Source organism: Parasteatoda tepidariorum, chromosome 7, assembly GCF_043381705.1.
Source record: "Parasteatoda tepidariorum isolate YZ-2023 chromosome 7, CAS_Ptep_4.0, whole genome shotgun sequence".
In the NCBI taxonomy this organism is placed as follows: Eukaryota; Metazoa; Arthropoda; class Arachnida; order Araneae; family Theridiidae; genus Parasteatoda; species Parasteatoda tepidariorum.
This window is the reverse complement of record NC_092210.1, coordinates 22,468,259-22,494,048: the sequence shown is the minus strand read 5'-3', so window position 1 is coordinate 22,494,048 and position 25,790 is coordinate 22,468,259. Positions and strand designations below refer to the sequence as shown.

Genomic DNA, 25,790 nt, shown 5'->3' with positions numbered 1-25,790 from the left:
AGTTAGTTCTAATGTTTTTAAATAAAATATACAAGAATTTTTATACATAAATGTGATTTATGATTTCTTGAAACTTCTGATCCTTGGATTTCTGGAAACTTCCGGATCGTGGGTAGCGAAAAATCTGGAAATTCAGATTTTTTTCGAAGCACAATCTCTGAATTATATATTAAAGCCAGTGATTATAGATAACCCTTTGTACAAATTTAATTATACAAGTAATTGTAATACTCACTCATCATCTAGCTTTAAGTCTGGTGTACGAGGTTTTTCAGCACTATTTCCAGAAGCAATGCTACCTGTATCAACTTTAAGAGCATCTCCTTCTGTAGATGGAGTTTCTTGCTCTAATGGTTTATTTTCAGTTTCAGAAGTCTTCTTTTCTGGTTCCAATATTTCAGTTTTAATTTCCACTCTAGAAGTTGTCTCCATCTGGGATTGACTTTCTACGGTTGAATCTGGAGAAGGTTGGGGAGATAAGTTTCGCTCAGGTATAGGTGATGGCTTCATAAAAGCGGCCCTTTTTACTCTAGTGTAACCAGTTTCATTCTTGAAATTCAAAACAGCTGTTCTCAGAAAACGATTCGGAATCAAAGTATTTGGTGAAACATCGATATCGTGGCAAACAGGACACTCGTGATTATCTGATTCTAAAAGTACTTGACGGACACCTGCAAAAGAGATTTGAGAATTATAAGGGTCAACTCATTTCATAATTAACTCAATTAAAAATCTGCAAAACAAATTATGACTTATTACATTGCTGACTATAAATATTGACAGTTGTAAAAGTGAAAGAAAATTTTTTTAAATTGCTTTTGAAAAATAAAACATTTTATGCTAACTATAAACAATATTAAAATTGCTTTACAAACAGGTTATTTTAGGAGTTTTTTTTTTATTAACAAGGGAGATAAAATAATGGACTTATATATTAAATAGACATATATTAAATATTAGTTAATTAAATATTAAATTTTTAATTGAATTTCTAATTTCAAAATAGAAGATTGTCAAATAGGAAATAGAATAATTATGTACAAAATAAAAACTTAAATATGGTTGTTTATAATGAAATTTCTTCCTTAATTTATTTTTCACTTGTTTTTTGAAGAGCTAACAGGTAAGATTATTGATACTAAGTTTACAACAAGGAATAAACAGAAAAAAAAAAAAAAATTATATCTCATTTTAGACAGCTTTTTTAATTCTAACTGTTTCATTTTTATACAAAGACATCTCAAGGTAGGACCTAGGTATCAAAAGTATAAAGATTAACATACACTTTTGAAAAAAAAACCAAACAAACTTACATTCGTCACAAAAACTATTTCCACAACATGGAATCAAAACAGCATCCTGCAACAGATCTTTGCACACCATACATAGTAGTTCCTCTGGAATTTCAGCTTCTGGTTCAGGAACTGGATCATCCTGGGGCACAAAAGGAGGCTTTTCTTTCTTCACTTCTTTATATGCTTGGCTAAAATAAATTAATAAAAAGAAGTTCGAAAATGAAAAAAATATTAAACTTCTAGCAAGGACACAAAACCAAAATAATCTCTAATGCACTTCTTAATTTTTTTTGTCTCAGCATTTTTTACAACCTCATTTACAGAAAAGGTGGCACGAATCTATTTTTGTTATTTAATGAATCATTTAGAAAGCCATCTCTCTTGCAGGACCGTCAAGAGTAATAAACTAAACATGGTGGTTCTTGACATAGAAATATTATAAAACTCTTTCCATAAGAAATTAAAATTTTTTAAATCTAAGTATCTCATAAAAATAATATATATATACACAGTACAAAGTCCCATATCCCATGTCCATTTACCGAGTATCTTTATCTGACACTTTTTAACTATCAAAATAAACAAAACTCTTTTCCCTTTAATAAATTGACAGTTTAGCAAATGGGTAAAATTAGAAGAATGTTTTTTTTTTTTTAATGTCCATTTCCCTATCTAATGACACAGAAAAACTGGCTTTGCTATGCGGTGAAAACAGAAGTTTAAAATTCAACTTTTTATGTGCAGAACCGTCAGTGGGTTAAAAAAAGTATGTAGGGATGGGAATTTTGCTTTTCTGCTAACTTATGATTTTTACCAAACTTCAGATTTTAGTTCAATTTCCTCTATAATACAGAAAAGAAAAAAGAGAGGATATCATGGAAAAAGAATCAGGCATATCACTACTTCGTGAGAAAAATCGCATATTTTTTTCTCACGTCTCACATAAAAGGATTATTACCACAAAGAATCAAACACTCACATTTTGAAAAAATTTCGGATTTGAGATGAAATCAACACTAAAAATCAGCAGATTGTAATAATATTATAAACAAACTCAAAATGTTAAATATGTTGTTTCAAAAACTATTTTTCAAGAAAAAACCTCTATATAAATACATGCCTTGTTTATGCAAATCAAGTTTTTGGAAAGAGTTTATTTTATAATGAAATCTGTGGCTAAAATACGATTCAAACATGAAACAAAGCAGTAGGGAAAACTTACTGATCAATTAATGGAACAGCGAATTCACCCGAACTCGTAAGAAGAGCCCCTTTGTGTTCAGGACCATCTACAGGAACCATAAAACTACGAGGGATTCCTGTACTACGTTTCACATCCGGCTATAATAAAATAAATTGAACCAAATTTTTGTTATTAATTTGAAACATAAAAATAAAATAACAGAACAAAACTTATACAAAATGATCCTTACATTGTTAGTGGGACAATTTTTTATCCAATGACCGGATTTGCCACATCGATAACACATATAAGCAGGGGGAAGTGGTCCTGTCATACTACGGCTCTTCATGTATCTAGTTAAAATGAAAATAAAATCAAACTGTCACTTAAAAATTCTTTATTTTATCAAGACGCTCAATATTTTTTTAACTTTAACCACAATTACTGGTTGCTAACTTAAACAATATATTCAAAGACTTTCCAAAAACTTGTAATTGATGGAAAATGACACAATACGGTAAGCCATTTAGAAAATTCGATCAAAAAAACACCTTTCAAATGTTAAGAAAATAATTGAATACCTTTGTGGGCGAGCATGTTGAATTACAATTCAAACTAGAACACATACAAAATTTTTCAGATATAATGTGCAGAAACATTAGAAAGCTTTTTAAAATTTAGCAACTTTATCTAAAAATTTAAGAAATAAATCAATATTTTTTCAATACAACAAGTTAACATGCTCTTCCACAAAATATTTCAACTTCAAAGTAACCAGATTGGGAAAGCTAAGATACGTACATGGCTAATAAGAAAAACCAATAAAATATTCATTTAAAGAAAAAGAAGAGGGCTATAATATACAACAATATTGGCAGTTGCTTAAGTATTTATCAACATTTAAACTAGTTACAAAGTTACGCTTTTTAAATATTTCAGAATGTTTAATAACAAAATAGTTTTAAACCAACAAATGCTTATTTTTTGTGTTTCACAAGTATTCTAATAAATTTAACATTAAATACTTACTTAGATGGATCATATTCGACAGATGATTGTGTGATCATCGCCTTGACCTTGTCTTCTTCAGATGTATTTGCGTTTAGTAAATCCGCACTCTAAAAATAATTAGAATAAAATAAAATTAAAGTGGAAACAAACATTAGCACATTGCCTAATTATAGGTAATGTTCTCATAACAGCAAAAAGTAAAAATGGCAGATTAAAAAAGTAGCACAACGAAGGTTGAGGTCAAGGATGGCAACCATATTTTATACAGAAATATTGAAAAGTTCAGCAGACATGGTGTTTTGTCCATAAATAATGGATAAAACACCAAGCCATATTATTGTCCTTCTTCCAATTGAGCACATTTTTTACACAAAAATTCCAAACGAAGCTAATAATTGATATTCTACAAATCACATGAACATGTCTTTCCCAATTGTTCTTTTCTTAGTGGGTTCAAGTTTTTTTTTTATTATTTTTTTTTAAAATTTTTTTATTACTTAGGCTTTCAGGTATTCAAACCAGAGTCCACTTTTTTAATTGGAATTATCCACATCTCAACAAAGATGGAGGCATACACAAAGCTTTTTTTTCCCTTCAGTATTTAAACATACACTGTACATTCTTTAATTTATTAATTCCTTAAAAATAACTGAACAATTAATCAAAATATTTTTAACTAATTAAATTTGTAAGGGAATTTTAATCTAACTAATAACTATACTATGTATCTAAATTAAATTAATAACTATAAGAGTTAACTTACTTTAGCAATTTTATCATAACGAATATGGCCCCCTAAGTCATCCTGAAAATTAAGAAATAAAAATTGATTTCCATATTACATTTGTTTAAAATAATAAATAGCAGGTTGAAAAACAAATAATTGTTGAATAATAATCTCCAATTCATAAAGTATTTTACTTACATCATCTATCGGTAGTGGAAGATCAGGTTTATCCCTGTAAAATAAAAAAATATATATATTTTAAAACTTCATTTTAACAAAAAACACTTAAAAATTGATATAGTAAATAAATAATGATTGAATAAAACTACAGAGCTCATTCTAGGCAGAAAAAAGGGCAATCATTTCTTTCTATGGGGTTAACACATTCTATAAAAAACATTGTCAATTAGTAAAAGAAATGTTCTATTTTTATTTTATTTTACTAAAAGTAGCAGACCAATCATATTAATTTCTAATTTTGAGTAATAAATTAACATATAAATCGAGTTTATGAGCTAATTAGCTTAGTAATTTATTTAAAATGCATGCATATATTAATAAAATAATAAATGTATGTTTTTAGTGTCTGTAGTTATGATTTAATGATAGTGGAAGTAACTGCAAACTTTCAAAGACAAGTGCAACAAGGGGGTGTGATGGCTATTTTTCCTTTCCCATATAAATCTATGTATTGACAGTAATGACAAACTAAATAAAAAGAGTTAAAAATCCATTGTAGAGTTTGGAGGAAAAATAAAGAAGGGTCGAGGAAAGAAAGGGTACGGAGTCTAATGCATCAGGGCACTAATTTACTTCAGGGGCAACAGGGTGGATTCTTTTGACTAAAAGGGCAGCAGGGTGCTGCGCCCTGTTTACCCTGCCTAGAATAAGCTCTGTTGTTATATTATTTTTACTGCTTTATGCAAATTATCGGTACGTGTGTGAATTTAAATGAAAGTTTTTTACAAATGCAGTCATTGAATAGTTCATAAATAATTTTTCTTCTTCCTCAGATTCGTAGGCTATTTAAAGTAAAAAGTTCAATGAAATTTTAATATTTAAATAAAAAACTTACAAAGCGAAGCACCATTTAAATGTTTCACATTGATTTCTTTTTCTTAAGAAATGCAATGTTTCTTTTGTTTTGAGAAGCATTTTTATAAATTGATTAATTGCCTACTTGCTTTCTGAGGAATTCCGTAAAACGATAATTGTTTAGTGTTTATGTTAAATTTTAAACTTAAATTTAAACATTCATCATAAATTATATTTTTAATTGTTGGAACAATTATGTTTTCAATATAAATGCCATATAACAATAAACTAGTACTAAACTACTGCCATAAATCCCTTTCTGGTTTAAGAATTAATTTGGATATTATGGATACTATAATGTTTGTGACTTTTTTGCTATCTGGTAACTAACTAAGGTTGAAAAAATCATACTAATGTAGTTCTTATTTTGTATTTAAGTAGAATTAAATTTGTATCTTGAAAAAAAGAAAGAAGAAATTTAGAATTTTGAAAGACTTGAACAATGAGAATTGTGCAATATGTTTGATGAGAGGCACCCTAAAACTAGGTCTGACACTCAAGGTATACACTAGCATATAGGGAAGAGAATGCAAGTTAGATAACAATTAGGATCAAATATGATCTATTTGAAAAAGCCTCAGAAAGTTATGTGAAAATTAAGCTTGAGTTGAAGGCAGAGTTGAGGGCCAGTAATGACTCGGGCAACTGCAATGACAAACTTCCCAATAAAATGCTAAGAAACATAGTCAGATTTCTACATAAATAATTTTTTAACCATTTGAGGATGTCAATGTGAATATCAAGACAACTTTACAAGACAAATGTTATCAATGCAGATAGTATCAGAGAGGAGACTGTCAAACATGTTACCAAACTCTTAACATTTGCAATGGTAAAAAAAGCCCATCTTTCCATTTAATCTAATATAGGAGTCACAGAGAAGGAACAAAGTAGAATTAAGGCAGGCTTAAAGACAATCACGTAAGAAATAATTTCTGAATTGGAGGGTTCACAAAAAATATAGCCCCCTCTTAGCAGAGATGGTTCATTAATATGGACTCAAATCCTTCCCCTAAATGCTAATGTTTACTATCACGGATTAAATTTCAACACTCAAACATGAATACAATGCAAAATGAAAGAAATGAATAGTTTTTATTTCTGAACATAAGCAGGATAAAATAAAACTAAAAATGACTAAAAGAAGAAATTTTTTTTTCTTTTAAGGCACATCAAGGCATGATGGGAAGTGCATGAGCAATGAAATTTCTTGAAGAAAACTGAAAAATGGATTAAAGAGTAACTGCTTTGACTTTTTTGTGAAGCACCAAAGATACTGACTAAACAGCTTCAAGACTAAATGAAAGTGATATCTAGATCCAGTAATTATATTTTTCATTTCATTAAAACTCCTTAAAAGATATCATGCAAACTGAAAAATACTTTCCAAGAGAAAATTATTAATCAAGTAAAGGCATTAAAAATCTGATTTCATTAAATTTGATAACAAAAAATTAGCCAAGAGTAAAGAAATCTGTCAACAACAATGAATTTTTGTCAAACACATAAATGCCATTTTCATTTCTCCAGAAAAAAATAATACATTATCTCTGTTACATCATTTTAAATAATTAGATAGCTATTGAGTTAAACGCAAAAGAACCCTTTTATTTTGGTGGTTTTTGTTAAAGATCATTGCTCGAATTAATTTTATAATTATTTTACTGGAATTATTTGTGTCAATGTTTTATTCTATTTTGTGATATCTAGTTTATCAATTCACTCATACGTTAGTTTCAATGATTTTCATACATCCTGTCTGGACATGAGCAGAGCTTGAGTTAATTAAAATTTTTACTATGTCTCTAAACTTGCATTTCTATTTTTTTGGAATAGTTCTTTGAATGATCTAAAGGGTGTTCTATTGCATTGCATTTAATAACTCAAGCAGGATAACAAAGCATTTAGCAATTAAGTCTAAATTAGATAGGAAATTATAGTACATGTTCATTATTTTTAATTATGGCATTAAAAATGTTTAATAAAAATTGCTGAAAAAGTTTACCAATTTTTTTTGCTTCCACCTTGAACAGGAATTCTAGCCACTAGAACTGAAGTATTTTTTGGAATAAGAACTTCATCATTGTCATAAACTGCAAGCAAAAATTGTTTAGTTATAAATTTCAAGAAATACACAGAATAAATTTAACTAAAACGAAAATATTAATTAATAAAAAATATATTAACTTCAATTAGAAATAACCTTTGGAAATGAGTGGTTGAATAAAATATATATTGAGTTAAAAAATTCAATATAAATACTATATTCAATGCAAAATATGAAAAGTTAACCCTTGGAAATCTAAGTAAACGAGTAGAATAAAATCGATATTGAGGCAACTGTGTTCTTTTGAATATACCATTTTCCAAAAAAAAAAAAATAAATAAATAAATAAATAAAAATAATAACCAGAGAAATTGATTTGATCTGAATGCAGTATGCAGTTGAATTTTTTTTTTTTTTTAATATTTATAAGATCGTCAAAGATGTCATCCAGCTTAAGTTGCAGTAAAAAATTGGTATAACTTACCAAATAACCAATTAATTTTAACTCAAAAAATAAAAAGGCTGATGAAATTACTGTGTTACCTTTTATTTTTGTACAATTTTCTTAAAAAATAAAAACAGCAAATAATAAATAAGAAAAAAACATTCTGATTGATGGTAGCATGCAAAATAAACAATGCAAGAGTAACAGAAAGTGGGAGGGGATTAAAATTTTTTTTGGATAAATACACTTTTTTTAAATTATTATAATTAATAAACTCTACAAAACTCACCATATTTATTCAGCAGTCTTCACACAAACTCCTGCTGTGTGTTAACACTCATTTTCCAGAATGTTCTGATGCATTTATAACGAACTAAACTGCTGTTATTTACAATAAAATTTTATCTTTATAAGATAACTTGATTAAAAACTAACCCTCCAAAAAACATTTTTTAAAATAGCTAAAATTATCTACCTCAGTCTAAATAAATACTGTATTTTTCAGGGCAAAAGTTGATCCTCTATTTTTTTTTTTAAATGGTGGAGTGGACTTAATGTGTAGGGGAGAAGGGGGCTAACCTTTTACAAGCATTGTATTTGTCACTTAGATGGAAATTTTGTGTGTTTGCATGAAATATTATGGTTCAGAAACAATCAAAAGTAAATGGCTACAGAAGGTGCTAAAACCAATTTAATTATTAGTTATTTTTTAAAGCATGATTTTTATGTTATAATTAGGAGTTTAGATTTACTTATTGTAATTTATTTTGAATTCTAAACAATAATTGTTAAGCAATAGAAGAACAGCAAGTGTCCATCGATCAACACCAATCTATGGATAATCAATCACCACCTAACTGCAAGTATGGGTGCCACCCTGAAATTTATAGATCACAGACTACACGAGAATGGCACACATATCATACAATGAGTGCATTCCCTGATTTGGAGTTTCTGGAGCTTACTCCTCGATGTCTTGAATACAGAAAAAATAAGTTAATCAGTTTTAATCTTAAGAGAAGAGTGGATGTATATCATCCTTCTCTATTTGTTACAATGTTTTGTATGTGTTGAATTAAAATGTTTTGGAAACAAATTCTTCATTTTAATACAAAATAGTTGATTGTATTTCTTGTCAAAATAAAAATTCACATAAAATATACGTTAAGAAATTGAGAATTCAGTGCCTTTTGGAAAAATTATCAAACTAGATTCAGAAATATTGTTCTTTAAGTTTTTTAACTTTATCGCTGTTTGTTTTTCTGATAGAATTATTTAAAATATTGATAAAAGAATTATTATTTAATAAGCTAATGTTAATAATGATGATGTAATAATTAATGATCAAAAAAATTTACATAAAAACTATGAACTGGATAGTTTGAAAAGTCGACCATCAAACAACATTTTACTCTTCAAAAGTTAAAGAGAGAGCTTCAAAAGCTCAGTGGCGAGAAATTCATACATTAACTCAAATATTTTTTCTTTACATTTTTTATTATTTTAGTTTATTTTAAACAAAAAAAAATAAAAATAACCTCACATATCTATTTACAATAATAACTGAATAATACACTAACTTTATTCTTGGAGCTATTTGTGTCTCTATTTATTTTCCACAGAAATTATCTATCCTGTTTCGAAAAATTTTACTTTTTTAAAATAATTAAACTAGGCTCAGCATTTGAAAATGTACGGAAAAAAAAATTAACGCAAGCAGATTTAGATTTTATAATACAAATTTCGTTTGCCCTGGCAAATGTTGAAATGCATTCTATCTCATGCTTTTATTGCAATGTCATTACCTAATCATTTTGCAATTATGGGATACCTGCAGGTGACATAGTGTGGTCATCTCGATCCTGATTGGTTGTTGAAACGTGGCATTTGTTTACATTATCAACTGTTCTTTTCATTCTATTTCGAGTAAGCCAATTATAAATTCTCTTAAGTGACACATTCTAAATTCTTTAACAAAGCTTTTAATTTCACTACAAATTTACAGAGATTTAACACAAAAACAGGCACGAAGCCACATGGAACACAAACGAACAAATTTTGCATCGAAGTTGATAGTTATACAAAACAAAAATACATCACGGTTACAATAAAATACATAAACAATTAATAAATCTAAGTTAAATAAAAGGAGTAGACGAAAAAGAATTATATTTTAAATAATTCGATGTGCAATATGACTCTGTACTAATCGTTAATTATCATTCTAAGTTATGTAAAGAAACTTAGCTCAATTTAAATATGATTAAGATTAGCTGGTGCTGATGTCATAGGTCACATGTGCAGGCATGGGAAGCATTCTTGAAGTGAAAGTACCCATTTATGAAAAATAAAAACAATTTAATCAAAAAGTAATTTTTTAAAACTATTTTTAAAGAAAATTTTTGTCATTAATTTAAAAAAAAAAATGTGGAATTTCTTTTTCTTTTCGAAAAATTAAATTGAATTAAACAAATTGGTGAAAAAAAAATACAGTTCAATTATAATTTCTCCAGATTTTTAATACACAGTATTACAGAGTGGCATCTTAGGCTATGAGTAAACAATCAATGTCAAACTATTAAGTGAACAAATGTCAAATAATGGAGGAAAAATAACTTTATGGGCAACAATTAACGTTTTTCTGCAGTTAAGAGGTTTTCTTCAATGTATCATACATTGAATAGATATTACACAAATGTTATTTTTCAAAGACAATGAGCTTCAACATTAATTACCAACTATCAACAAATTTGCACTCTGAATATCCACTAATTGTACAAAGTTAATAAAGAATTACAAAATATTCTAAGAAATAATCTGCCGTTCAAAAATTTGAATTTTCCTCAATTTACAAGATACCTGTGATAATTACAAAAAAGTTAATTGCAGTTGGTATTATGTGCCAGTTTTATTTAGAGAATCTTGATGCCGAATAACCCCTCCTCCCCATTATATTTTTATTGCACTGAATATGAATGATAGAGACCCAAAAATATGTAGAAGAAAGATAATGTTTCTAGAATGTGACAATGTGTTCTCCTCAGAAAAGGACCATTGTTATTGAGTTAGTGCAATAAGTCGTAATATCATTCTATAGTTGAAAAACTATTTTTTTAAAAATGAAAATGTAAGTAATATAATACAGAACAATTATTCAGAAAAACGAACAGATTGATTATATATTCCACAAATGACATTTTCTAAACAATAAAATAATCCTCAACATCATTAATTGTGAAAAATATTACTTAGAATATAATTGAAAAAAATATGCCGAATAATTTTTAATTACAAGCCATTTTCAATTTGCCTACAAATTGGAAAAAAGAAAAATCGGGAAATAAACAGAAATTTAACAAAAAATGAAATGATTCTATGATTTTAGTTCAGCAGTTGGGATTGGAATTAAAATTGTTGACATTAAGAAAATTTGTAGTACTTGGTATTTCTTACATAATTATTGTACAATTTTTAAGTCAAAATAGTTTTTTTGCTTATCTTGCACATGTTTATAGCCTACTTCAATAACTTCTTATTCCATTCCATACAGCTTTCAACACAGCAGTTGTCCTTAAAATAAATCAAACTATCTGAAACAATGATTCCATTCCAGTTCTATCACATTTTTTTTGCAAACGTCTTTAGATATATGGACCCAGAGTATGATGAAGCTTTTGCTTGATGGTTTTGAAGAATAGGTAATGAATACTTACCTTTCATTTTTTTGAGTAAACGAAGCGTTAATCAGCATTATTAACTAACAATGGAATTTTTAGTAAACAAAAGGGAATCCATGTAACAAATATTGACTTTAAAAAAAAACAAAACAATAATTGTGCAATTACTTAGTAAATTGCAGAAAAGTTTTTATTTTAAAAAAAGCTTCTTAGTATGGTATAAATCATAAATAAGAATTTCAAAAAAAAATCTTTTATTATATTTTTTTGCAGAAAGAAATCAATTCACACTGATATCGCCTTTATTTTATTAAATCAAACATCAACTTTAATACAAAAAATTTGAAGAAATCAAATGGTTGCATCAGCTTTGTATGAAAAATTTGATTGATATTCAATACAAATATTAACAAAACAAATCATGTAATTTTCAGCCATCATCTGAGATATATATATCCTCCCAAAAATAACTTAATTGAAATTATATTTAACTTGTTTTTCTGAAACGTAAAACATTTTTTATAAAAGCATAAAATAGAACTCCTTGGAAGTAAGTAATAAATACAAGTCACAATTTGTAGCCATTACATAAGCATCAATCATAGAAAATAATTTTCTTTAAAAAGAGAATTTTTACACATTAAAATTGTGTTAAAAGTTTAAATCACAGCATAGATGAGAAAGATTATCTGTATATTTTAAAATTGACTTAAGTGTTATAATTTAAATTATAACCGTTGAAATCTTTCTCACACATCTACAAAAAAAAAAAAAAAAAATTGCTAGGAAAGAATATAATTAAGATTCTATAAAATATGGCTGTAACTAAGCTATTTGAAAGCAGTTTACCTTTTTTTCATGTTTAATAATTTTTTTCTATTGCACTTAACAATGAGTTTGGGAAAAGGATACCTTTAAGAAGACCAATTTTTAAACTAATTCACTTATCAATCAAATTTAAATATCAATAAGAAATTAAATAGATTTTTCATCATGAAATAGATTTTTTTAATGTGTGAATAACTATTACTTAATTGAAGTTAACATTCCATGGTTCATTATATTTAGCGTATATTTTAAGGCTTGTGTCAGTTTTACAAGCATAACCAAATAGTTGTCATTAGATATTCATTTAATTAACTCAATTGCATTAAAAAAATAAAAATAATAATTTGAAGTTCTCTCACTTGAGATTTCTTTACTGTTCTTTCAAAATAATTTAAAACAAACAAACATAAAATTATAATTTATAAACATTTTCTTTACAGATTTCTTTATTGTTCCTTCAAAATATTTTCCCTTTCAATTTACTCAATTGCATTAAAATATTTAATCAAAATTTGTAATGAAGTTCAAGACTTCCTTAAGTAAATAATCTTAAAGTAGAGATTTAATAATTTCAAAACGAAAATACTATGAATATACCGTTTAACATTTTTGAACTAAATTAATTTAGTGTATAATACAATAATTAAATATCAAAAAGTTTTAGAATATGATTACTGTATAGTTGATTGGAATCAACCATTTTTAAAAACAGATGAAATAGTAAAAAAAAAAAAAAAAAAACATTGTAGTTGTCTTGTTTTATCAATGTTAAATATTTCCAAAATCAATAATTATGAAAACTATAAAGCTCTACTCCAAAAGATTTGTTACTGCAAAACATAAATGAAAGTATAACCCACACATTTATATCCTTAAAAATTTGATAATGTAAAATTGTTGAGTTTCTTTTACATAAAATGGCAAACTTCTGAGACAGTTTGATAGAAGGAATCCTATGGGTAGTGCTATAAACCTGAATCCTATATATTATAAGTGGTTCGAAATCAAGTTTGAAGTATGGAATTTTGTGATTTATAAAAGCATTAATTAAAATGATTTGATCAAAATACCAAATACTACAATTCCTTTAAAAAAAAAAAAAAAAAAAAAAAAAAAAAAAAAAAAAAAAAAAAAGATTTTTAAAAAATTTGCATAGATACTCGTAAAGAATTGGATATTCTGAAAAAGAGCAAAAAAATTAGAGAAAAATATTTTCAGTCAGGAAAATCGAGAAAATGTACCCAGTAACTCCTATTTACTTTGCTTTAAATTTTCGGAGTCTTACTTGCATACCTGGATATTTTCATTAAGTATAAAAAGGTCCTCAAAAAAAAAAAAATAAATACTTACTCACGCCACATATATATAACAGACAAATCAAAATTTAAATGCTTGCAATGAAGAATTATATTGGGAAGTTACAATTAGAAATATCCAAAACTAATGTAGGTTAAAGCAGTACTTCCACAGAAATCTGCGCACCTTGATAAAAAGATTTTAATGATAGTGTTTACTTGCTGATAAAACACAACTCTATATAAATGAGACGACGATAACATTTTATTTAGAACTGTTTATATTTAATATAGCAAGATTTCACTTTGAAAAACTATAATAAAAAGGCTGGAGAGCCACCTAGAAAAAGTAAGCAATAACAAAGAGGGAAATCTATAAAATAAGGTCTTATACATTTATTTTCTATAATTTTTACATCATTTTACAGGTTAAACCTTAATCTACATACTGCGTAATCGTCAAATTGGTGGATGAATTTTTGTTAGGTGCCTCAATATCTTTTGTATATCTACCTTACTAGCCTTATGCCATGTATTTGAAAAAGCATTTAATTTCATTTTCAGAGAAGAATCCTTTAAATTCATAATTAGTCAAGTTTATGAAAAGTTTGACAAACAATAAACACAAATAAAATTATATAATGCAGATGGGCATTTAAGAACTGGTGTATGATGACCAAAAGTGAAAACATTCTAGACTCAAACAAAAGATCGTTGCTCTTCAGCAACCATTCAATCACGCACATTCCTTAAGATCAAACACAGTTTTCTGATTTGAAGGAAAATACAGGTAGGTTAAAGATAAGCTGGTCTGATAGAATCATATAAAAACTATGACAAAAATGCGCCAAACGATTTTGTAAATAGTTAAAACAATTAACTAATGATTATCATTAAAAATTTATATGATATTTTAATGTTTTCAGTGAAAAAGTGCATAGTATTTTACTTTCCAATTTCGAAAAACTTAAAATCCCCTTTTAGTAGAAAATACTTTAATTTTGAAACTTTCTAATAAAATTATAAAAAAATATGTTACTGTTCAGCATTTTATATTTATGCACAAAATGTGTTTTCATGCAAGTTATTAATACAAATTAAACTGAAACCTAACCACGTTGGATACTTAGCGAATTTTAAATATATAAGTTCATTCCTAAGACTTTAAAGGTTTTGTGCCTGATAAAAATAATTATCACCTTAAAAACATTTGAACACAAACAGGGTGCTTTCAACAAAAAATAAGCACCTTTTAAGCACTATATACACTAATAAAATGCAAAATAATTTTCAAAGCCTTAGATGATCATGAGAAAATAACTAGTTTCTGACAAAGAACTTTTTTTCTTGATTATATTATAAAAGACCGAGGGATTTTTCGGTTTGGTATCAGAGGGTGGAAAATGAAGTCTGAAATTGAGAATATCTTGCAAAATGCAGCAGAGTTGCACGTGAGAAGGCAATAATCTCATCGAACCCAGCTCAGTAGACGAATATGCGGACTCCAAAGTATTTCATCAAACATGTTAAATGATTCGCGCTTTCATACACTATGGACCGACGGCACTGCGAAATGAATTGCGAAAACATTTAATAGAACAATGTGAAAAGCACGCTTTTGCACAATACGTGGCGAAAATCGACATGGTAAAGAAAAAAATTTCATTTTTGAAAAGGGAAAATTAAGCACTTTTTAAAAACACCCAACGAAAAATGCACTTTTGAGGGCTTTTAAATAAAGAAAATCGAAAATAGGTACCTTTAAGCACTTTTTAAAAATGCTATGCAACCTGATAAATGTTAAAATTCAATTTTAACATCAGTGCTCATTAAAACAAGTAAGTTATCCTATAAAAGTAGCAAACTAAGCTAATTCATTATTTTCTTCAAAATACAAAGCATTTTGCAACACTTATTCAAAGTCATATTTCATTCATTGTGCAACTCCTTTTTCAAAACTGATTAAAGTGCCCCCAACTTTATTGGTTGCCTAGCATATTTCAAAATGCTTCGAGTTCTCATTGTACCAGAAGCAGCCAGTATTTTTTTAAAAATTAGTAATATTAAAATCAGAGAAATAATTTATTGTGTAATATTTCTTTAATCCATGATTTCCTAAAAAATATTGCATGTACTCAATTCATCATAAAAACTCGATCAAAGGATCACTTTGAAGGAGAATAAATAGCAAATATTGTGCTCAAGTTAAAAATTAAGAGATTTTGATTAATAGTTATAATATAGCTTATAATTTAATTGTAGAAAATTTTCATACAAATAAAGAAAATTTTTAAAAGAAAATAAAGAGTTTTGTACAAACCGTAGTACAAATTTCTTAGTTTTTAGAGTTCCCATCTAAAAATATTAATAATATTATGGATCACAATTTGAAACTAACCAAGCTGTATTTTTAATAGTCAATAGTCTTAATTGCAATAATGGCTTTTCACCCTCAAAATAATATATTCACACAAAAATGTTAAAGAATTATCTAATCTATAAAGAGCTTACATGGAACATGCAATCATTTAAAAACTTTTGCACCAAGAGTTGAACAATTTTGATTAAATTAGCTTAGATAATGTGACATCTTTAGTAATTTATGAAAGTAATTAGTCTCATTTTACAAATGTCTCTTAATATTGTACAAATGTATCTTGTATTGTAAAAACCCTTTCCAAGATTAATTTCATTTTTATGACTAAACACTCAAAATGAATTACTTTCAGGTCCACTGCCCTGACCCTTTAATCTACATAAAAATTTTTTTACTCTTCTGTTTTTATATTTTTGAATTACTATCGGTAATCACACATTAGTGTAAAAAATCGTAATATGTCAAAAATACAATATATATACAGTAAAAACTGGATGTAATGAGTAAATCGTATAAGGTGAAGTTTATGATTATGACAAGATCAGTAAGCTTTGCATTGATTTGTAACACTATGGAAAAATAGTAAAAGTTAAAATATTTACTGTACTAAAATGCTCATAGGTCTTTAAGTTTCAAATATGCAAAACTTAATACTATATACATGATGGAATTACTGCACTGCTAAAAGAAACCACTTAAAATTAACTGATTTATTAATAGAAAAATTCTGTTACCATAAAATTAATCTTTACTTCTATTAATTATAAATATAAAGAATTTTAAACACTGCGTAAACTAAATAAAGGTTGCTAAGAAATAATAAAGATTAAAATATTCTACAACTTGAGAAGTTATAAGTTCTACCAGAAGCAAAATATTTCTGCTTAAATTTAAAACAACACGAAGAGAAATCCTAAGAAATTTTTTGGATCACCGGGGACTGTTACAAAAATACTGTCTTACTGTTACAAATTTTCTTTAAAAGGAAAAAAAACTGTTGTGCATTAACACATATTTTTGAAGATGAAAAAACAAGAATAATACAGAATTTTGACTGAAACAAAAAAATTCCCTCCAATTTTTTTTAAAGTACTGTTTATTTCGCATGCAAGGCCAAAATAAATCTGTAGCAGTGGCTGTGCTAGTTTTGCAACTGGGATGACAAGTTTTTAAGGTTACAGAGCACAATATAATACTAAAAAGAAAAAAATAGAAGACATTCCTATATATATTTATTTTCAAATTACGAAAGTTTAAAACAGTCATGATTTCACAATACTTCGTTTTTACAAACCTAACCTTTTATGAAACAAACATGGAGGCCATTGCCTATTTTTCTTCATTTTCACAAAAAAAAAAAAAAAAACCTGAGTTCCTAATTTCAGAAAAGAAAAAAAAATTCTGACTTCTTCAGAAAAATTTCAACATAAATCCAATGATTGCATGAATGTTAAAAATAAGCATATAAAAAAGAGAACAGTTTGCATAGCAGAAAGGGCTGGGTAAATACTTGCTACCGGAATGCATGATTCGAAACTATCGAGTCATGATATTGTTTTAAAAACATCAGAATTAAAAACATAGAAAAATCCTACTACTGAAAAATCATTTGGATTAACGAAGAAAGGGACACAAAAATCTTTAAAAAAGACAGTTTATTCATGGAAAAGATAGACAAGTAAAGAAATAGGTTGCCAAGAGCTTGATCAGGTTTGTCACTCTGAGAAGGGAGGGGGAGGTTCTCTGCGTTTTTTATTTTTATAGAATTATACTAAAAATAAATAATAGGCAGTATTCTTTTTATTATAAATACATAATTGATTCTGAATAAAATGATGAATTTTTCAACACTTTTTAATAAACTAAAAACAACTAAACATTGCCACTTATTCTAATAAAACTATGATATAAAAGTAGTAAAATGATAGCGAAAAAATTCTGCCACGAATTTTAACATCACCACACCAAACACATGACTAATGTCGGTAAGTGATGTACTTTTTTTATTTACATCCAAATTACAATTCTGCTGAACGGACTTTACTAAAATTCACACAACCAAAGTATGTCATATTAATAATATTGAACTTTTAAAACTTTGAAAAAATAACTGCCGAAAAATTACCTTTATTCGAAAATTTAAATATGAAACTTAAAATGTTTTTAATTTCCAAATTTTTATCAGGTTCTGCTGCAAGCCACACATCAAGAACTGGTTTTGCACTTCTACTTTAATTAATATTGAAGTTTATAGCTTATGCACATTCAGGGTGCTTAGCCAAATCTTTCAACAAAATTTTTTAAGCACTATGTACATTAACAAAACGCAAAATAAATAATTTTCAAAGACTTTACATGATCATGATAAAATAACTAGAATTTGACCAAGAACTCTTTTCTTGATTATATTAACCATTAAAAAATGATCAAGAGATTTTTCGGTTCGATTTCAGAGGGTGGAAAATGAAGCTTGAAATTGAGAATATCTTGCAAAATGCAGCTGAGTTGCACATGAGAGTGCAAGAATTTTACAGAATCCAACTCACTAGAAACACATGCTGACTCTAAAGTATTTCACCAAACCTGTAAAATAATTAGTACTTTCTTAAGCTATGGACTGACAGTACGCTGAAATTGATTGTGGTGGAATGAATTCTGAAAATGTTTAATAGAAAAATATAAAAAGCACGTTCTTACATAATATGTGGCAAAAATCGACATTTCCTTTCATAAATCTCATTTTCGAAAAGGGAAAATTAAGCATTTTTTAAAAACACCCAATAAAAAAAAAGCACACTTAAGGGCTTTTTTTAAAAAAAAAAAAAGAAGAACCTTCAGCACTTTTTAAAAACACTATGCACCATGACATTTGATCCTTTCCAGCCTGGCACTTATGCACAGTTAAACTTTTAAATTTTTTTTTTTTTAAATGTTTCGATTCAAAAATTTTATAACCAATAAGTTAGTAACTCTTAAAAGCTACTGAAGTAGCTTTTAAGAGTTACTAACTTATTGGTTATAAAATTTTGAATAATAAAAATAAAATATGAATAATAAAAAGTATATTATGAATAATAAAATAAGAATATTATGAATAATAAAAAGTATTCTTAATACTTAAAAGAAAAATTTAGAGCTAAAAATTTCAATTTATCTTTTTTTAAATTGCCATATCTTCCAGAAAAAAGTGACAATAAAATATGTTAAAAAAGATCTTAAATGTTGATAAAAAGAAAACTTAATGAAAAAATAGTACCAGAGAAAAAAGTCATCTGGTTAAACACAACTTTAGTTTGGAAAATTACAGATTTAAATGGGAGAAGGAAATTTTGAGAAGCCTTGTGATTCTAGACTGCTCTAATGACTCACAAGAAAATACGTAATTAGTGAATATTCCTCAAGTCAAGTTCAAGGATTATAGTATCTAGTCTGAGAAAGCAATTAGCTTGCGAGTGACAACCACAGTAGCAATTTATCAACGATGAAATTAACAAGAGAAATAAAATTTCATTTTGTTATGAGGGGAAAAAAGCAGTAATCAGCAAAAATTCGAGATTTTAGATTTTTTTTAGAGGGCGGAAAATGAAGTCTGAAATTGAGAATCTCTAGCAAAATTGCATATGAGAATGCAATGATTCTTCCCCCTTAATCAAACTCAGTACACATGCAGATACACAAGTATTTCATCAAAATATGTAAAATGATTGGCGCTTTCATACGTTACGGACCGATGGTACAACAAAATGGATTGTGGTTGAATGAATTGCGAAATTGTTGAATTCTTTCGCATAATAGGTGGCGGAAACTGACATGGTAAAGAAAAAAAAATAATCTCATTTTCGAAAAGAGAAAATTAAGCACATATTAAAAACACCCCATGAAAAAACACCTTTAAGGGCATTTAAAAACTGAAAATAAGCACCTTTAAAAAACGCTACGTACCATGTATAGAGGAGAGAGTCGGGTAGCCCTGCTCAATTAAGGAGTATTGCTTATATTTCTGTATAATATTGAGTAATAATCAATATATTTGTATGTTTCTATTGTTTTATCATCTAATTAAATCATGCAAAAAGAATAAACTAAAAAAAGAATAGTCTAACTGAAATAGAAATTTAAAAAATTTGACTACTGTATTCAACATATTTTCAAAACTATTGTTTACCATGTTACCAGCTGCATAAATACTTGAAACTTTGAAAATAATCTTTTTTAATACAACAATTAATGTTCGATGGCCCATTGACTTGAAAAAATATTCTATACACATGAAATTGACAGAGGCGGGGGTACCAGACACTTCCCTAAGTATTAATAACTTCACTAATCTATGCATTGGATGTGTTTTTGTCTTAAAATTAAATTAACCCACATCTGTGTTATATCATGATTTCTGCACAGATTTTTATGCCTATGAAACCTTTGCAGGGTTCCCACTCTTTTAACAAAGCAAAAATTAAGGACCTTAAAACAGTATAATAATTGTTTATCATATTTATGATCTACAATTCACAGTCCTAGTGACAGTTATTTACCTTTCTTAAAAAAAGATGAACCAATGTTGGTTTTTTTTGGGCACTTGAAGAGACCCACAGCTTTCCATGGTGGATTATTTTCAAGATTTATTGACAATCAATAGGCTTTGCTTCAAAAGCAAAATAATTGTCTTTAGAACTCTCAAATAATAGAACAGAAATTAATTTGAAACTTAAACTGAAATGAACTCAACCTGTTTTAAGAGTCAACTAAGATGTCTTTAATTATAATAGAAAAGTGAAGTATATGTTAATTAAAAAACCTTAGGACTTCTAAAACCTTATGAATATTTTTTAAATTTACATAAAATTATAATTATTGTTCTCATAAATAAAATTCCCATTACAAGTACTTAACTTTTAGTATGATACAAATTTTGCATTTTTTAAATATCCAGATTTTGATTTAAATTATAATTAAATCAAACTTCACTTATGAAAAATTATTAGTTTTTATGAAATTAAATTACTTACACAGCTTGAATATGTTAATGAACTAAGATATAATTAATAAATGAAGTTCATATATTATTATTGAATTAGGATCAGAATCCCCCCCCTCTAGTTTGTTGAGTTCACAATTGAAAATTTGCAATTTCTTTCATATATTTAAAATAAAAGAGTAGACAAAGAAATCTGGGGAAAACATTGGAAAATTTATTAGAACAAGTTGTTATATTTCGCTGCTAGAAATACATCACATATTCAGTTGGGGGCTAATCTTGCTAAATATAAAGTTACGCCAACTAATTCTTTCTCACAATTAATAAAAAGCTACTATTAATAAATTTATACGGGTATATATTAAGAAAATTAATACTAAAAAGTTGAATTAAAGTTATGCATAAGTTTTCATAACTATATGTCATGTTATATTAAGCCCTATTCCAATCAAATACAGGTCCTACATCTAAAAGTGTTCCATTACATCATTAGGCTTAATTTAATATTTTTTAAATTCATTGCAATAAATTTTTTAATGAAAATTTTTATAGGATAAAAATATATTTAAGCTTGAGATAATTTTTGGACCAAGATGTTTCATACATTAGTTCTCAGTGTAAAATATGAATAAAATGGTCTAAAACAATTTTTCAAAATTGTCAGCAGATTCCTATGGTCAAAAATTTGGTAATAAATAAATTATTAATTTTTATTATTATTACGACATTTACTAGTAATATTTCTTTATAATTTTTTCCTAATATAATTCTCTATTATTAGGATTTTATATTTTATTTTTATCCCTAATTCAAAGTTTAAAACTATATACAGTGGAACCTGTAAAAGTGATCACCTGAGTAGTGACCATTTGACTTGGTCCCGAGGGTGGTCTATTCAGACAGGTTCCACTGTATTTTATTATAAATTCATCTTATAAATCATCTATCAAAAATGTATAAATTAATATCTTATTTTGTAACATTCTATAAAAAAAACATTGAAATTGGTACGTAACTTAGCCATTTTGAAATTATTACTAAACAGCAAATGAGATATATTTACTTTTATGTGATGAGCTTTATATAGTTATTTCAAACCAAAACTGTTATTAGAAATTAACTTCACATATTACTAAACCATGTTGTAAAAAAAACAGAAAAGTATATTAAGTTGCAATGTTAACCAAACAAAGTGATTAATATTAAAATCTAAGTTTGAATCTTATTCTAATAGACTGTATTGAAAAAAATCGGGGATCTATTGAGTAGTTTTTATGTAATAATCTGTTTGTCCTTCAGAATTAAAATAACGTTTCAATCCTCAAAAAATATTTTTTTTGCAGTGCAACAAAACAAGTTATAAGTAGTTACCAAACACTTAATTTCCTTGTTAGAAGTAAACCATAGATTCTCATTAGGTAGCCTGGAATAAAAAATTTAAAGAAATTTTGAAAATACCTGGCGTTTTCATCAAAAACTCCAGGTTTTCTGTGGACTGGAATTTTTTTAAAAAAGAAACATAGTTTTTTTCAAACCCAGTTTATTCGGAACTTACATTTCAACAAAATTGGGAATTTTAAAATGTTACTGCGTTTTGTAAATTTACTGTAACTTAATACACATTGAAACATCATACAAATTTATCTAATTCTTCAATGTTTTTTAAGGATTAGCTTCAGTTAAAATTTTTGTTTTTTTGTTACTTCTTTTCTTAGGGCTCTAATTCGTTAAAAGCTACCAGTAGAACTAAATATCTCAGACTCTGTAAATTTTAGAAGTCAATGTAGGTCTTAAAACTCCCAAGAAAAAGTGCGATCTCTTTCATATGCAGTATCTCCCTTGCTCACACCCTATTCTTGTAATTTAGAATACTTTACATGCCTCATGGAATATCATTATAGGAAAAAAAAGAAAAGAAAATATTAATGAAAGAACTAATACGTTAATGAAAAAAAGAATTTTTTTCCTCTTCCCCTTTCTAGCCTCTCTAAAATGCTTTACCTAAAGAACTAATACGTTAATGAAAAAAAGAATTTTTTTCCTCTTCCCCTTTCTAGCCTCTCTAAAATGCTTTACCTCAAAGCACGGTCCTTGTGGCAGAATTTTCTCGGGCTTTCTACAACAAAACTCTCTAGCACTAATATCTTTCAGCAAGATACTTTCAATAATAACAAAGATGTAAGTCACTAATTTAAGGTAACAAAAACGCTGTGTTTATAAAACCAAAAAACAATGTATTTTTTTTAAAATTGAATACGCAATATTTTTTGATTATAATATTATGGGCAATGTTCTCGAACTTTGTTGGGGGGGGGGGCAAACTAAATATTTCCATTCTCATTTTGCAGATTACCACCTAACTAAAAAATAATTAAATATCAAATCTTCAGCAGCAGTAATTACGGAAAAACAGATCAATGACAAAATCATGATAAATTGGGACTCTTTTAGAAAGGAGTTACTCAAATGCATGTTTATTTTCAAGTTGTGATATATGGGGCTGTAAAAACTATGTGGAAATCAAACGCAATAACTGTTAAATTTTTTTTTTTTTTTTACAGGATTGCCTCAAAATACGCAATTTGAATTTCCCATATCGCCTGAAATATATCGGGATATCTAAAAGCCACATGAAAGTCAATGTCAATAATTGAGTGCTACAAAAAGTGATTATTTAAATGAGCCATTCAAATTTTATAAGTAAATTTCTGCAGAAAAGCAAACCAAAATCTTTTACTTCCCAAAAAGAAAAATCTTTCTGCAAGAACTATGTAAAGTTCTGTGACAATGTCTCCTCGATTCTGCCAAGGGGAGCATGGCCTTATATTAAGCAATACAAGAACGATTTTTATTTTAAATATTTTTGTAAGACTGAAAAATTGCTTTATCAACCATGATACTAAAATTAAGGACTTAAAAAAAAAAAAAAACAGCCTTGTATCAAAATTAAGTACTTTCAAGGATCCTTACTTTCCAAAATAAAAATTAAGCAGTTTTTAAGGACCATGGGAACCTTGCTCTGGCTTTTTTCTCCCAGGATCCATGGTGTTGGTATTTCAAGAAAAATATGTAAATATAATTTTTTGGATGGAAGGGAAACAAGTTTCACTAGGGAGGAAAACTTTAACACACAAAACAAATATAAAAACCTAGACAACACAAAAGCTAAAATTTGGAAAACAAAAGACAAAAGTTTTGGAATGGCTATTTTCTGATTTTATACACAGAAAAATAACCAAAAATGGCAGAAAAAAAAATCTAATGTCTGTATAGAATACTAAAACATAAAATAAAATAGTGTTATAAAAACTTTTTAATAATTAAATACTAATATTTTTATATTCATTTTCTTAAAAACTGTACATTACTAAACAATGAAAGGCATGGAAAAAATTTCAAATATATAACTAGCCACAAGCAGTTTAATAACTTGTGATAGGTATTCTTTTTAAAATATTTCTAATTAAAATTAGAAATTACGAAAAATTTAACATCCTTATATCAGTGAACAAAAGAAAATCAGCAGTAGTTTAAAAATTCAATTTTATTTGAAAAATATTTAAAATACTTATCGAAGATGGTACATAGCTGAATACTTGCTTTCATTTCTTATAAACGAAGACATGATTGATACATAGCTCCACAGCATTGACTTTTAATTTGTTGAGAATACTTTCGGTAAAAACCAACAAATATTTTTAATAGACATTTTAACTTGGATAAAATATACTGACTTTACCATAGTAACAACACAATATTGTTAACAATGATTTTAGAAAAAAACATTTTTTACAGGCAGATCACGATAGAACCTCCAGACAATTATGATACAAATACATAATTGTTGGCTTAAATATTTCAATAAAAAATTAATAGTTTTGTTTTAAAAAAACCCAGGAATTTAAAAAAATAAAAATATTTTACAAATTAGCCAATGTAAAGACAATAAATAATGTTGTGTAGAAAACAATGATAATTAAATTAGTTACAAATGATTTAAAACTATTGAACAGACAAACAAATTCAACAGACATTTATTAATATAAATTAAAATAGAAAGAGATGACTAGAATAGTGACTAGCAACAAGCAAGACATGTTGACTAGCATCAATTAATATACAAACCAATGATAATATTACGTCTTTAAACCCTCACCTTCTTTTGTTTGAGCATTTGTTATTTGAAGATCAAAGTCCGAGCTTTTTCCGATCCTCTTCTGTTGCATAATTGATTTTTTTAAATCAGCAACTGATATGTATAAGCCATCAAAAATTACTGTATCCTGGCCAATATTGCTCTTGAATCGGTAATGGACAGACATTGTAAATTTCAAGTCTTTGATTCAAATAGTTCTTTATAAATTATATTTTTGAATAATCAAGTCCACAACTTTGGTCTCCTTTGGAAAATAGATTGATAGACGATTAAAACGAAATCCAAAGAGCAAAATCCTCCATCTATCTTCTTGGAAAGGCACAATTCATCCTTGAGGTCTAGAAAATAATATTCAGATATAGAACCTTACAATAAATTTATAAAAATATTGTCAAATAATAACAATATTGAATGACATAACTTACTCTTCAAGGATTAAACAAAAAGTAGGTGTTTAACTTAAACGATTCAAGTGTCTAAGAGCTAATAAAAAAATCCACCTTGTTTAGCTATAATTATTTTTAATATTTTTTTAATTCCAAAAGAGCCAGATTTGAATATCACATTTGCTTTAATGATATAAAAAGAAATTTATTTCAAGCTCAGAATATTGCTATAAGCTTAGAATATTGTTATAAGTTTTGAAGCCTTAGCAAGACAAATGATTCCTTATTTT

At 27.2% G+C, this 25,790-nt stretch overlaps 1 protein-coding gene across 2 annotated transcripts in view; it reads right to left on the bottom strand.

The window, feature by feature from the left end:
* Positions 1-25,790, bottom strand: part of LOC107453729 (E3 ubiquitin-protein ligase RBBP6) — a 46,625-nt gene that overhangs the window by 15,434 nt on the left and 5,401 nt on the right. For both annotated transcript variants that reach the window (XM_043041899.2, XM_043041900.2), the window contains exons 3-11: positions 25,115-25,452; positions 7,317-7,404; positions 4,415-4,448; positions 4,253-4,294; positions 3,508-3,596; positions 2,729-2,831; positions 2,518-2,636; positions 1,314-1,483; positions 236-671 (exon numbers count right to left, since the gene is read on the bottom strand). In XM_043041899.2, the coding sequence (XP_042897833.1) occupies positions 236-671; positions 1,314-1,483; positions 2,518-2,636; positions 2,729-2,831; positions 3,508-3,596; positions 4,253-4,294; positions 4,415-4,448; positions 7,317-7,404; positions 25,115-25,280 (1,247 nt within the window). In that variant the 5' untranslated portion in view covers positions 25,281-25,452. The remainder of the gene's footprint in view (positions 1-235; positions 672-1,313; positions 1,484-2,517; positions 2,637-2,728; positions 2,832-3,507; positions 3,597-4,252; positions 4,295-4,414; positions 4,449-7,316; positions 7,405-25,114; positions 25,453-25,790) is intronic.